This window comes from Dendroctonus ponderosae, unplaced genomic scaffold (assembly GCF_020466585.1).
Source record: "Dendroctonus ponderosae isolate FM_Combo_2020 unplaced genomic scaffold, Dpon_F_20191213v2 Dpon_F_20191213_4, whole genome shotgun sequence".
NCBI lineage: Eukaryota > Metazoa > Arthropoda > Insecta > Coleoptera > Curculionidae > Dendroctonus > Dendroctonus ponderosae.
In genome coordinates this window covers 5,043,848-5,060,172 of record NW_026018611.1, presented here as the reverse complement: position 1 = coordinate 5,060,172, position 16,325 = coordinate 5,043,848, and the positions used below count along the sequence as shown (strand labels likewise).

The following is a 16,325-nucleotide window of genomic DNA, read 5'->3' as shown; positions in this document are numbered from 1 at the left end:
AGGGAGTTTTCGTGTGGATGATCGATTGCGGAACGTAAAATGCATGCTAGAATGGGACCGAAACCAAACAAAACTCCTTGCTACAATTATCTATAATAAGTGGCAATTTTATAGAAAACATCAAAAGCGAAAGAGTGTGAGAATAGTGAATTTCAGAAATTAGTTTCTGTGTTCAACCGCGGACGACACAATAAAATTGTCTGGGATTTTCGGAAAAAAACCATCATCAGGCCTGAATTTGATCGAGTGTCTAATTTGGGAAGTTCAAACATTCAGAGTTGTTCCAAAAGTCGATTTAAAACCCTCAGAAGCAGCGCCTCTAATACAAATGTTCTCCCCTCGTAGATAGAGTGCAGTCGGCCAGATGCATACTCAACTTCATCCTTAGGGGGTGGGACTGTTAAAACAACAGAGCTTCTGATTTATGTACAGTTTTAAGCTGACTTTGGAAAACTCTTTCCGGTTAGCGCAATACTTACCTAACTTACCATTTGTGTTAGTTTAAAGCACAGCAAAGCCAGAGCTAGAGAAAAACACCATAAAGCAAAGAAGCACTTAATACGAAAGGAAAATTTGAGGAAAAAGGGCCCTACCGTATGTCGTCCGTCTTCTGACCTGTCCCCGTCGTTCTTACTCCTGTAGCCATCCTCACTGAAGGAATATTCTCCACAATCCCCAAACCCGTTGGCCAAACCGCCAAACTCCTTCTCCTTCTTCACGTTCAAGTTTAGCGGGAAATGTTGGCCCAATTTCGCCTCATGGCCGAAATTCGTGTTCCTTAAGCTGCTGGGGATGTGACTTTGAGGTAGTTTCTGCCCCATGGAGGAGAAATGACTAGGAGGTGTTCCTTGAGCATAGGAGGCGCTTCGGGACGATTCGTGCGCATTCTTTGGCGACAGAGGAGTCGAAGGAGGAGTGGGCGGCTCACCCAGAGATGTTGAGTTCCGTTGCGACGAACCGAGGGAGAGATTTTCGAAAATTTTCCCTGCAAACAAACAATAAACGTGAATGAACAACATACGCCCACATCACGTGCGGATTGCCTGAAATCATTATGCATATCAACAATAGCATTACAAAAATTCGTTATAAATTATTTTCGGTCGCCAAGCCAGTAAATATCTCGTATGCTTGTGTTAAAATGGGTGTGGTGACTTCGGTAAAAATCCTAGTGGTAGTTAAATGAGTCAAGCTAGACAATAATATAAACGAGCTACAAGAGTTATTTCAGGTTTCGTATGGCTACCTTAAACACATTTATTAAAGTGACCAAATGAACCGGAGAGTTTTAGTCGCACGACCTCAATTCTTCCGGCATTTGTCTGCCGCACTCAGAAAAATACCGGCCGGTTTTGCATAAAACAACGGTTTACTCGGCTGATCGCAACAGGCGTATATAAAAGTTGAAAAAATTTTTAATTGTCAGCCAAAAACTCGGATATTTGCGAAAACCGCAATCGGAAATATGGCAACCATGTTTTCCCCATTAACAGTATGTAAGTACTGGTTGCTTATGCGTAAATCGACATCGGTAACTGGTGAAGATCCAGCCAGATAGAAATATAAAAAAATTGGATAATTATCTAGATCCTTTGAGTGCGCGGTTCAAAATACGCTCATTTTGTAGAAAATCCCTTTAACAGCACATTTTTTTGGTGGTGTTTTTGGCAAAATTGTGGTTTTCGAACAGTTTTCACTCATTGAAGTTTACTGCATTTCCGATTTCAAATGTTGAAAATTCAGTTCTAAAAGCAATTCAAAACAAATTTAATTTCGCTCTCATAAAAAAAACTCTGTAGATTACGCGCATTTTAAGCATGTCTGACACTGTTATACTTTTCAAGCTTTGAAGAGCACAGTCAAAAACCTAACCACAAATAACCTGTAACTCTCTCTGGAGGCTTGGTTGCCACTGCATACATTTTCCTTAAGAACAAACGTATACAATCGGCATTGTTCCAAGTCAAGTAGAATTGTTGCTTGCCAAATGTACATTTTTTACCATAACAGCCAAAAATTACCCATTTATTGATAAGATGAACGCAACCAATGGGCAAATGCTGATCTTAGGAACGAAAAGTTAAAATAATTCGAATTATTCGCTTATGGAAAGACAACGAAACACGCCTGAATCACTCTTCGATTATTCCCATCATAGCAACCACATTTTGCAATAAGAGAAACACTTTTTTGCTTCTTCTAACGCCGACAAGAACCGAAAGATACAAAAACTGACAAAGCAAACGAATAAAAATGACAAATCACCAAAACAGCCTTTAAATTGAAAAACTCCTTCTGGCGTCCATACGTTATTCAATATTCAAATATTTAATTTATGTGGTTCGCGTTCTCTTCGCCTTCCTCGAACTAAGCCATTGAGATCATCTTCCCGTATTGTTTATGGTAGAATTGATGATATTTCCCATCAGTTCGCTTTCATTAATTGACTGGCGGTTTTTCATGGCAAAAACCCCCCGAGAATTGGGAACAACGTGACAATAAACTGGTAATAAGTGAAAACCTTGAGCAATGCAGGTGCGTTTTTTTTAGGTGATTAAAGCCCGATATTCTAGGACAAATCAAGAAAAAAATCTAAGGCAAAACACACCAACAAAACATAATCACTATGTATGCATATAACACACGCGTCCTGTTGAGGACCTTCGAACAACGTTTTGCCATCGAAAATATTAATGAATAATCAATTTTTTTTGCATCAAAATATTTAAATTAAAAATAAATAACCTGCATTATTGCAAAGCTGTTCAATTTTCCAAAGTAGGATAGTTTGACGTTGAATGTTTAACGAAAAAAAAATAGCGTCTACTTATTAAATAATGTTGCTACATTTTAATCAATAATATGTGGCCTCAATTTATTTTGTATAATAAGGTTTTTTCGTGGCGAAACTTATACAGAGTGATCCAAGAGGAAATTGGTAGATTTTGTGTGCTGTTAAAACCAACTTTTGAAACTCCCAAACAGGAAATTTGGTAGCGGAAAACTTTGAAAACAATCTTCGAAAGCCAACATTGAATAAACTGCAGTTGCCACCAACCAAGTTTTAAAGCCCACAACTCCCAAATTAATGAAGTTGGCCACTGGAAACTTATTCGGCTGGCAAACAAAACTTCACTTTGCACCCTCAAAAAGTTTGAATAAAATGCAGCAGCAGGAAGTTGGATAAAAAAATTCCCAAAACTACCGCTTCGCAAACTACAATTGAAAGAACTTTGATCTAAAAATCGCCAACCTCCAACTCTCTCAAAGGGCGGAATGTGACCCAGTTGAAACTTCTCATTATAATTGGTTCATCTGGAAGAATGCAGGAATAATTATTTCTCTGAATCACGCTGTAAACTCATCTGGGAAACTTTCAAAGCACTTGGTATAAATCCAGTTTAATTCTTGCAGCAATTTGAGTTAATTAAAACGAACTCGGTGGGTGTCGATCACAACATTTTTCTGTTTGTATTCCAATATTAAAGCCCACGTTAATATGTCGATGGGAATTTTGGGTTTATTTAAATTTTGCCTCTTAATTAACTGAGCAAACAAACAATTTGAGTAAATTGCCGAAAATAAGAGCAAAATTTCGTTAGCACGCTGGGCCAGTTTCGCCTGAATCACTCCGCTCACAGTCGTCCTCATCTCGGCATATTATCAGATCACAAGTAATTGCAAACAATTTATTAAATCTGCTCATCGACCTTTAAAACTGAATCTAACGTGAAAAAGACGGCAAGATTATTCTTCAATTAACAGCAGCTCTAAGCCAAGGTGTGTGTGTGTGTAATGGTCGAGTTTTTTTTTCGAGTTGATTTTTTCGAGCGCATTAACGATGATTATACAGGAAACATGGCTCTTAGATTTGGTATTTTCAGATTCCGAAATTGTGGGGAAAAACGCGACGATTATGTAAGCCGCAACCTGACTTTGAATGCAAAATACCGCTAGAATTTGATGATTTCTTCAAATTAACGCTCGCGGAGTTTACCACCGAAACACATTGTTGCTGATGGAATTTTACCCAATTTGCATTTACCCAGAGAAAACAATGGATTTGTTTCAATTCAAGAATCAACATCAAGTCGATAGACAGAACCCGGAATGCAAAGTGCGGTCATTAAATATTAAAACTCAATTTCTAATACATTCATAATAACAAATTTCAAGTGGGCTTATCGCTCGAGAATAATTTTGTTCATTTATTCAGAGAAACGGGTTCCCAAAACACAATGGGGCCCAGAAAAAATATACATTTTAATCATAATAGTAATAATGTTAGAATTAGGGAGGCCTGGTAGAGTCGGAACTGTTCCCATAACCGATAACTAGCCACACAGATTACTTGATAGTTGTTTCAACTTTACAGCATCTACGCTTCAAGGTGCCAGAGTTATCTATGTGTTGATGTACGTATAAAAACATCGAAGTCATCATACACCTGGTTTGGTTTTTTCATGATAGAGCCACGGAAACGTTGAAAAAATGTTAACTTATAGATGTAGATCTTGGTTTTGTTGATGGTTCCAGTCGAGGATAATGAACCTGAACCTGAATCTGAATCTGTTTCAAAGATATTTTCGAGATCGGTTTATAAAAGACGTGCTGAAAACCGTAAACGCAATGTTGTGAACCTCGGGAAAATAATTTCTGTTGAAACGAGGAAAAAATCCACTAATTTAGCGCGAACTGAACATGATTAAAAAAAATTAGCTTGCATGATAAAAAATTTTGGAAACCGCGTTTTTCTCTTCGGCAAATTTACCATTAACAATTTAAGGTTCTCCAAATTATTTTGATTCTGCCAAGCAAAATTGATTAAAGAGAAATATTTTTGAAAGCCAAACAAGTGCATGCTCAAACTCCTACAAATTGGGTTTTAAAATCTATTGAAAAACGCACATTTTGTTCATATTTCTTTAGAATCAGATGGACTTTGTGTGTAAGAAATTATATATAAGCGGCAAAAGTCGCAAGTGCGTAACGCTACTGAAAAAGTTTCTATGTAGAATTTTCTAAGCCGCACATAAGATTTTTTTATTTTCTCTAACAATTAATGCTATTTGTTTCAGGATGTCCTCACTTTTTCTGCGCAAATAAAGTTTTATATGTTTTTTATATTTCTCTATTTTTGACTAATTATCATTTTTGGGTAGCGTTTGCCCGAAACCCAATTCTTTTTTCAATTTCTGGGTTTCTGAAGAAACTGATTCTACTAAACAAAATTTCTTACATTGGAAAATATTTTTCATTTTGAAAAAGTTCATTCTCCATCTCTTGCAAGTTGAATTTTGAAATCGAATGAAAGTCGCACATTTTGTTCATATTTCCTTAACATCAAAACAACATTATAATTAAAAAAATATATATATGTAACAACTGTAAAAGTCGCAATTGGGAAAAAAATTATGTCGAATTTTCCGTGCAGCTCATACATTCCTTTTTGTGTTTCTCTAGCAATTATATTTTCTGATTGTTGACTGATTAGTGGTTTTTTTTTTCACTTTATCAACGATTTCCCGATTCGCACACGATTGAAAACTTCATCAGAAATGCCATTTGTCATTGACAATCGATTTAAAAATATATATATTGACTCTACCATACAAAATTTCTTAAATTGGAAAATATTTCTCTAAAATTTGTTTTTGTCTTTTTCATGTTGTCTGATTTTTGACTAATTAGTGTTTTTGTGTAGCGTAGTTTAATCACTTTATTACCCACCTCTCGATTATTTGGAGGTTTTATTTATTTAGAGGAAACGCGATTTTCCTTCTGCACACATGCCATTGACAATCTAAGCTTAAAAATCTGTTTTGATTCCACTAAACAAAAGGTCTTTAACTCAGGCAAATATTTTTTAATGTGGAAAAAATGCCTGATGGAAATGGGGGAAAGATCTACTGAAAAACGCACATTTTCATCATATTTTTTAGCTCTAAAACGACTTTCGAGTGTTAAAAAATATACAAACAGTAAAAATTACAGGTGCGTATCGCTGCTGGATTTTTTTTATGTTGAATTTTCAGAGGTTTTTCTGAGTTTTGACTAATTGGTGTTTTCGAGTAGCGTGGTTAAAGTATCTTAATTTCACTTTAGGAACGATTTTCAGATTCGTAATTGGAGTTTTTAATTGAAACCTTCATCAAAAACGCGATTTTTCTACTGCAAATTTGCCGTTAGCAATCGAAGTTTAAAAAAAAGTGACTCCACTAAACAAAATTTCTTCAATTGGAAAATATTTTTCCAATGGTGAAAAAGTGCATGCCCAAACTCCTACAAGTTGAGCCTTAAAATCGAACGAAAACGCACATTTCCTTCCTTCATATTTTCGTAACAAATAACCGGCTAAACCTTTGAATTTACTTTTCGGGCTTTTAGCGATTCAATTCTAGCGTGATTTTCACCCAATTGCATTGATTTCAGTGACTACGATCCAACAAATCACCGAAATCAAACCAATTCGTATTAGCCGAAAAACTGACCAAAACGTATTTTTTCAACCCAAAATTTAATTAGACAGAACATTACAAAAGTGCAATTAAAATTAAGCCAATCTGGCCGCAACTAAGTTGTAATCTGAATTTCGATTAACCGTTGCGGCAAAGCTTGATTATAAAAACGTGTTGAAAACACTTTTTTTTCGCTCGTTGGCTGCGAAGATTTCTGGCAAAAGGCATCTCGTGAATATTAACATGTGCGGAAACTTCGTTCGCTAAAACTGGTTTATTGACGGTTTAGCATTAAAATGCAGAAAAATGAAACCTTTTTCATTGTGTGCAAAAAACGTTCGCACAGTTCTTACAGCCCCATCAGCTCATCCTTATGATCAAATATCAACCCTAAAACCCTCATTCCGCAAATCCTTTTATCGAGAAAAAAATCCTAAGTCAACACCGAACTGCACCAGCCACTTATTTAATTCCGAAACGTTTTCCTCGATTTTTTATCATTTTTATACCTGGAGAACAAAACGTGAGATTTACCGTGAAGGAAATTAAGCGCACAAAATACAATAGGAAGAGGGGGCCAGCAACTTGGGCAACCACCCCGATTCAAGGGGTGGTCGTGCTTATTGAAAAATTGCGCAATTTACCATGCATCTTCCCCATTTTAACCCGATTTTCTCATGGACCAGACAGGAGCGGGCTTCCTTAATACGGATATCATCTTACAAAATAGGGGTGAAAAAAAACTACCAGCCAGTCGACACCTTGCACCCTCAGTTTCGGGTTGTTTACCCTTAAAAATATGCCGTAAAAATGGAATTTCACACACTAAGCAGGTAAGAACGGTTCAGATGCGTATTGTTCATCTTTCGGGCTGCTTTTCCATCGAAACTCAACTGGGGAGATGTTGCTTAAGGGATGATTTACAGGCTTTAGCCAGTAAATTTGTGGTAATATGTCTTAATCTGTGGTAAAGACCTAGTTCCCTTTTCTGATCGAGGGTACCCTGAGTATGGATTGAAAAAAAATTATTGAAGTTTTATGGATGAATGCCAATAAGATTTTAAGTGAGTGAGATTTGACGACAAATTTCACGTGAATGTCTTTGCTCAACAAGCATTTGATTATTTTTTTTAATTGCTCACTTCGCTTTGCCCATTTTACAGGGCGATTTCCAAATGATACCTTGTAAGAATTCACAGAAACTGCCCAACAGCTTGGACAGACTATTCCTCTAAAGAGAGTAGGTATATGAAATAAATTAAATCCTATTCGACCACATGATTACCATTTGTGGTAACCAAAGAATACACTAAACCGTTGCATGTTTATCCCGGTGAATTATGCAAAAGAATTGGCCGAGCCCAAATTAATTTACTTTTTTCGGCCACTCGGCTAACAGCTATAAAAATCTTATTTGCACAACGTTAATTAAAGAGGCGCAAAGAAAAAATGGCCAATCACTTCACATACCTAGATGACAGTCGATGTGAATATCCACACTATAACTGGACTCTTTTATGATGCAAAATTCTAATTAAGGCTTATTCATCGGAAATGTGGCGGCGTGAAACTAAGCTAATTTTTGGCAACTTCACTTAGACCCACCTGTAGGTCACGGTTAAAACAATTGATCTGTGCACAGTTTTCCCTGTTTAAATCAACAATTTAATTTAAAAAATGCGAGAAAAAAATCAGTGCACGCATATGAAAGTCGAGCCATGTTTGCTGCCAAACAGTTAGAGTTGCAGCTGCAATAAAAATTATTCACATGTTAACAAACCATACGTTGCCCGAAAAGTTCATTAAAAATTCCACTTTTCCCTTCCACTTGGAATTATAATTCTTCCTTTCGGATCGATTAAAACTTACGGGCTCCGGCCACTATACAAAATACGGGCCTCGGAAAAAGACATTGAAAAAAATCAACGAAAAAAAAACCCAATTCCCTTAAATCCATTTATCATTTTCGTGTATATTCAGAAACAAATGAAGCTCGGGACCAAGAGAGCCCGATTAATGTTTTATTTTAACATGGCGTGCGTGTGTGCAAAGAGGACGAAGCAAGCGAAGAAACGCGATGGGGAAAGAGAAGCAAATAGTTTACATGGGCCCAGACCTATATGTGGTAGTAGCCTGTGGTAACGAAAATATTATGAAAACAAAAGAAGAAAGCGAAGACAAAAGAACGAGATCAAGATAGCTACGAAAGGATGTCCATGTTATATGATTAATTATCCTGTTGCGGAAAAATTGGGGAAACAAATCTGGATTTAACGAATTGGTATTGATCAATATTGGAAAATTTGGTTATAACCGATGATTATTGATTTGTTGCAATGAAGCTAATTATATGCCAAAAATAACTGAACACGTTTCGAAATCGACCACCAACATGCAAAAAATTGCCATTTTTATTTTTCTCTCCCAAAAGGTGAATCCGAGCAAAGCATGTTCTGGATAAAACGTCCGGCAGGTCAAGAAGTTTTGGTGGAAATGTTTTCAAATGCCTCAGACGAATGGTTTGGGAGAAAATGCAAACATTTTGGTTTCCCAAAAAAGTCAATTATATCCAAAACTAATACCAATGGACAATTTCCGGGCAGTGCTCTGGACTGCGCGCACCAAAGTTCATAAAAAAGTTCAAATTCACTTTGTCCCTAAAGCTCTTGATTGCACGATTTTGGCGATTTTTTGATTTTCGGTCGAATTTTTCAGGAAAATAATTCGAAAATTGGCCTTTTTTGACTTTTGTGTTTGACAAATTGTGGTCAAATTGCCACTTGGCCACTGGACGATCTTCAGCAACAAATATCGCCGAAAATAAGTGAAAAATATGTTTCAGTCTTTAGTGTTGCTGAGAATTGACATTTTTTTTCCCTCAAAAAAGACTCCTATTGGAAAATGTTGCTCTTGATAAAACGTCGGGCACTTTAAGAAGTATTTAATGGGGATTTTTTTAAACGCGTCATATAAATGGTTGGGGAGATAAAGTTAAAAACGTTGTTTAAATCGAGACTCGAGGACAGAGAAAATATATTTTCTCGAGATATTTCTTCGAGAACTAAATGAATTAAAACTAACAATCCAGGAAACAAAAAAACGAATTTAAACAGTTTAATACAAATGAAGTATTTGTCGAATTAATCGTTTTGTTTCCTGGTTTGATGACTTTGAACTTGGCAATTTGAGTCGGTCGCAACGGGCAACTAGTGCAACAAACCAATTTAATCAATTTTTCTCAAAGTCTATAAAGGCTCATTAAAAATTTAAATTTAGCAACTACAATAGATAATTACAAGTTAATAAACGTTTGGGTAAATCGATGTCGACGGAAAAAACGGCCGAAATGTTATTTAGCGGTTCACACACACACGCATGTGTTTTTTTGTGATTTTTAATTTATTTGTATGAAACCTACATGGCGCGGCTTACAGAAATTTTCGTTTTTAATAGAAATTCGCCTCGTTTAATTCCACCTTAATGACCTAAGCGATTTATTTTTAATTCGGAACAGCGTTGCTACACCAATTTTGTGAAAGTCATTTACTGCCTAATTTAAACTTGTACTATCAAAGACGGACGCGTTTGAGCCAGAAGAATGTTTAATCTTTTTCAGCGTTTTATCCGCATCTATTTAAGCGGCCTTTCGGATGTTTCGTACACATTTTTCCTTCAATTTCGATAATTTAATTAGGAAAACACATCTTCCTATTTAATGCTGATGCTCCATTTAGATTGGAAATGTTTACAGGAAATTCGAAAATTTCAGCTTAAAACATGTGGTGAAACAGTGTCGGCCATGCGAGATTGCTCGTTTCGAAAAGCCCGATAAGTGAAATTGTTTTTTCCAATAATAATAAAAATAAAATCAGCTTTTGACGTAAACCTCACATGTGGCATCCAGAAACGTGCTGGCATATCGAGTTACATGGTTCACATTTTATTTCTCGTATTTTCACCGAAACTTGTATGGAACAAGTTTAAATCGCTGGTAAAACTAGGCCGAATCCACCGCAATTATTCAATGTGGAAAATTATTAATGAAACAAAAACACACAAGTGGACAATAAAAAAGAAAAATTAATGCCATCGCAGCCGAGAGCAATTAATAAACATCAACCATGTAAAGTGAATTAATTTCATGCATAAATTCGAGGTGAAGTTTGAAAAAACTCAGCAAAGCCCCACATTAAGCAACAAATAGAGAGCAATTATTGGCTTAGGAAACCGGCCTCAGCCAAGACGGTTCTCCTGAGAACGAAAACACACATAAAGCGTGAATTTAAAGTGAAGTGGTTCCCTGAAGTGTTGTATTAAAATTTTTACTGATTTCGAGTGGTTCCGAGACGTTGAACAGACAGAAACTTCTGTGTTTACTTTTAAATACTCGGCTTGATTACTCAGAGCTTAGTAAACGGATGAGAAACCGTTCTACGAGGGATGCCCAAATAAATTATGAAGACAATTGTTGTTTTTGAAGTAGGCAGCATAAGAACGGCAGTCTTCAGACTTCAGCCCGGTTCCGAACCTATTAGTCCTGACGTTTCGCTAGTACGCACGGCTGCATCTTCAGAGGTATGTCGCACTTGAAGCGATCAAAGGCTTTTCGCAACAGCAGCAACCACCTCTGAAGATTCTAGCTATGCGCCATGTGCACTTTGTGTTTGAAAAATTCGTACCTTCCATTCTAGAGCAAGTAGCAACCTAAAACTCTCCTGTTTCATAGAAAACCCTTGGGTCTAACACGTCTGACAATTTCATCTAAAACTGCCCCAAAATCTGAATTTTGCCGCCTTAGTAAATATTAACCCAAAAAAGGGCGTTTTCGCTCACGCGCACCTTATGATGAAAAAAATCGTAACTTTCAATCGAATGCAGGTAGCAACTGAAAACTCCTCTTCGCTGGAGAAGACACTTGGCTCTAAAACGTGTGGAAATTTGATATAAATCGCTCAAAAGACTGATTTTTTCGGCTCTGGAAATATTAGCTTAAAAATGCGCGTTTTCAGTCATGTGCCCCTTCGGTTTGAAAAATCGGTAACTTCCAATCTTGAGCAAGTAGCAACGTGAAACTGTCGTGTTTCATAGAAAACACTTGGGTCTAAAACGTCTGAGAATTTCATTGAAATTGTCCAAAAGTCTGAATTTCGCCGCCTTAGTAGATATTAACCTAAAAAAGTGCGTTTTTGCTCAAGCGCATCTTATGATGAAAAAATTCGTAACTTTCAATCGAATGCAGGTAGCAACTTGAAACTCTTCTTTTCTATAGAAGACACGTCTGAAAATTTGATACAAATCGCTCAGAAACCGAATTTTTTTCGGCTCTGAAAATATTGGCTTAAAAAAGCTCGTTTTCAGTCATAAGCACCTTGTGTTTGAAAAATTCGTACCTTCCAATCTAGAGCAAGTATCAACCTGAAACTCTCCTGATTGATAGAAGATATTTGCGTCTAACACGTCTGAGAATGTCATATAAAACTGCCCAAAAATCTGAATTTTGCCGCCTTAGTAAATATTAACCCAAAAAATGCGTTTTTGCTCACGCGCATCTTGTGATGTGTGTTTTCAGTCATAAGCACCTTGTGTTTGAAAAATTCGTACCTTCCAACCTAGAACAAGTGGCAACCTGAAACTCTTCTGTTTGATAGAAAACATTTGGGTCTAACATGCCTAAAAATTTGATATAAAACTGCACAAAAGTGTGAATTTTGCCGCCTTAGTAAATATTAACCTAAAAAAGTGCGTTTTCGCTCACGCGCATCTTAGGATAAAAAAAATCGTAACTTTCAATTGAATGGAGGTAGCAACTTGAAACTCTTCTTTTCTGGAGAAGTCACTTGGCTCTAAAACGTCTGAAAATTTGAGAAAAATCGCTTAAAAGCCTGATTTTTTTCGGCTCTGAAAAAAAGCGCGGTTTCAATCATGTGCACCTTGAGATTGAAAAATTGGTAAATTCAAATCTAGAGCAAGTAGCAACGTGAAACTGTCGTGTTTCATAGAAAACACTTGGGTCTTAAACGTCTGAGAATTTCGTTGAAATTGTCCAAAAGTCTGAATTTTGCTGCCTTAGCAAATAGTAATCAGCCAATAAACCATTTTCAAAGTGTCTTTGTTCGATATTCTTCTCCATCAATTAATAAATATGAATACCAACATCATCATCATCATGACCATAACAAAGAAATTGTTTAGAAGAAATCTTACTGTAAATTTCGGTCTCTAACACAAAAGCCAAATTGTAATTGAATAAATTAAGCATAAAAATTATCGAAAATTAACTGAGCGGGGCATGGCTTTTTTTGTGTCGAGCGCCCGCCTCTAAAAACCGAAGAACCCACGAAGAATTTTCGTGGTTTTTATACATTAATTTCAATGACGGCGCATCTTTTTCGATGATTCGACTGATTCCGGGAGGGCATTAAAGCGCTTAAAACAAACTTTGGATTTATCAGGAATGCCGGGAATTAAATGTTGAAAATTTTCAAGTCCGGGCAATTGATCCAATTATTTCTAGCGGCTAATGACTGGACGATTAATATCAGGTCGATTATTATGGCCCATTCTCCTAACATCCTTTTACGCGAAACGTAATTTTCTACCCAAATAGCCCGGGCATTATAAAAATAATGATCAAATCTTTTTCAATGTCGAATTATAGCCTCAAAGTAAGAAACCATTAAAACTGTTCTTCGTGCTTTTTACACGAAAAGTTCTCTTGCCAAACCCGAGAGAACGATTCTTTTTTATAATGAGAAACAAAATTAAAATCCGGTAAGATAAAGTATGCCTTATTTGTCAAAGAATTATAAAAGTTAATGTATAGTTAAGTTCATAACATTTAGCCTAGATCTCTCGCTCAAGTACCAGTTTTTGCACGAACCAGTTTTAACGGTTTAGAATCGGCCATGGTTTACAGAGGAACACGGTATGAAGATTTCGGTCCGGTGAAAACTCTCCTGATGGATGGTACAGGATGTGATTTTTGCTAATAATTTCGCTAGTCATTTAACATATTAAACAGCTTCGATTCTGGCAAATCGTTTAATTTTTAAATCATTTGTTCGTGAATGTTATCCCGTATTTAAATTTAGCGGTGATTCGTTTGGGTTCCATCTATAAAAGTACCGTAAAACCTAATGTGAAATGCCTCGGCCCAGATCTATGGGCATGAGCTCAATTTGCGTGTTGATAATTTAACTTCACCAAAATGGAAATTAAAAAAATAACATTCCTTGACTGAAACGACGGTTTTCCACAAAACCACATTAAAGTGGCTTTCGTTTGGAGAAAAAAGGGCTGAAAACGATAAAAATCCACATTGAGCGATCACAACGGGTGGTTTGAGTTAAAATACCACCCGCGGCATACAATGGAGTCCAAACGTATCTAACGTTATTAATCAAAATGTCGTTCCCTATTATTCAAAATAAGAACAATGGACTCGGCCTGTTATGTTATTATTTTTTTCGATGTTCGTTTTGTATTCTGATTATTCTTCGAATGCCGCATTAAGCTCCACATTTACGATCCTGCATGAGTACATTAGAAATTGATACCAATTACAATTTGTCAATTGAAAATCGCTAATTAAACCGTTTGAAAACTGAAAAAGCGCTTAGCAATTTCGCACACACGCACATTTTTTTTTTGGAAATCTCACAAAACGCAAAATAGAGATCCTATTACCTGGCATGGGAGCCACACAAAGGCTGAAAGAGCCCGGAAAAAACCGTTTAACCCCAATTTCTGACCCTTAAATCGCTAAAAATCTCTTCATCTTTTGTCCATGATGAAGCCCCTTGCCGATGGAAAAAATGCACTCGATTCGCACAAAGACTCCATCGTCGAGGAATTAGAAAGGGAAACATTTTGCAAATATCCAAAGAAACTGATTCTTATTGAAAAAAAAACTAATCTTCAGGCAAAATGTATGATTTTTTCAGTCAGTGACAAATTTTTGAAACTGAAAAAATAATCAAAAATCTATCACATCAACCTGGTGGTTGGTCTTTCCACTCATCTTAGACTGTTGAACAACGTTAATTTAATCTTTTTTCTCGCTTGATAAATGATCGTGGGAAACGGGGATTTTTCGAGAAACAATGCTAGTATACCATATTAGCTCTGAAAGGGTTAAAAATACGTTATAAGAGCTCGTTTTTATGTTAGGAACGTCGTCGCTTTTTGTTGCGTGTAGGTATAAAGAGATGAAGTAGGTTTTGGTAGGAAATTCCTGGGCCCTTTATTGTGCATCCGATTTTTTATTCTCGACAGATGCTCGGCTGTTAATAATAGACGCTGTTTTAAATCGAAATTAATCATTAGTTTGTGTTTGTAATTATCGCATTGTGCATAGCAAAGACTTTCGTGTGCCGAAACTGTATAGGAAAGTTTTAATTTTATAACTCGGAACATTTAGAAAAGCGATTTGAAATGCCCGGCTAATTTGCAGTGTTGATTTTGGCATTTGTTTCTCAAAAACCATTGATTTTTTGATTTTCTGACTTGCGTGAATTTGAGCTTTTAACTTTGCTCTTTAGATTAATAAATTTTGTAAAAAGTGACAAACGAACCTAAAAAATTCCCTATCGAAAGTCGTTAGTAGATTTTTGAGCGGAAAGCTGATGTCGATCGTTTACTCTTTCGATCTTCACCTCATTTGAGTTTGGCTTTGTTAAAATAGTGTCAAAATAGTGCGATTTGTGTGCTTTTCGAGTGTGTGCAAAATACTCTTTGAGTTTCCTCAGTAATTGAAACGCAAGAAGTATTTTAGATTTTATAGAATTTTATTCTAAAATAATACATGGGAACTACACAATTTTTTTGGAGAGATTTTGCAATCCATCCGTTATTAACAATTAACAACATAAATGTTTGTAGTTTTTTTTCCATAATCGTACATATCCTATGCAAAAACGAAGGACACCTTTGAAAAATTAGGAAAATATTGCAAAATGCTCTGTTGTGGTCGCATAAAAGACTTCGGAGCCAATTATGGATCGTCTGCATCAATCGCCAAGCTGAAAAAAAAACACGGCCAAAGAAAGAAATAAAATTTTCCGAAAAATTGAGTCAATTACCACTCAGAAAGTATTTTTCTGAAGCGAACAACAAAACCATATACACATCGATCTGTTATGGTTGTGGAGTCAATTACCAAGCTTTCGGCAAATTCTATTTCCTCCTTCAGAGTCTAACTTGTGTTTCTTCCCTTGGCCCTGGAAATAAACACGAGCTAAGAAAGGAGGCAAAATTTTCCGAAAACTTGGTAATTGACTCAGAAAATGTTTTTCTGAAAACCACAACAGAACTATTTCCAATATTTGCCACAATTTTCATGTACCTACAGCAACGTTCAGATGATTAAATTAATTAATTATTATTAAAATAATGATAATAATAAAGAGCAAAACTTTGTGCTCTTTACTTGAGATTTCCCGTAAATTATTGCTGTTTGTGATGGCCTAAGAAAAACCAATGCCCAAAGACATGGAAAATTAACCTTCCAGCTCTGATAATTAACATGTTTTTCTACATTAACAAAATTTGCAAAAAAATAATGAAACCGAACTTTTAAGCAAATGGTGTTTTACCATATGATTGATGCCAATGGAATTGTTTCAGAGTACTTTTTACTTTTGCAATATTTATCTCACCTTCTGGCTTGCATCTTCTTGGGCCTTGTTTTCGGAATAACGAATTTCTGAACAGCATCGGAAAGAGTATTTTTCTCTTCAGACACTCAATGGGTGTGAAATTGTGTATATTCTATGAGCAAAAACAACACAGTAAACAGAAATTTTGCATAAAGCAGATGTGCCAAAGCTTTAGGATCTTTAAGGAACTTTTTTTGCGGATTCAACTTTT

At 36.1% G+C, this 16,325-nt stretch overlaps 1 protein-coding gene across 2 annotated transcripts in view; it reads right to left on the bottom strand.

Annotated features, from left to right (window-relative positions):
* The window catches only part of LOC109544039 (zinc finger protein castor homolog 1), a 68,163-nt gene that overhangs the window by 26,979 nt on the left and 24,859 nt on the right, over nt 1–16,325 (bottom strand). For both annotated transcript variants that reach the window (XM_019914042.2, XM_019914043.2), the window contains exon 4: nt 594–985. In XM_019914042.2, the coding sequence (XP_019769601.2) occupies nt 594–985 (392 nt within the window). The remainder of the gene's footprint in view (nt 1–593; nt 986–16,325) is intronic.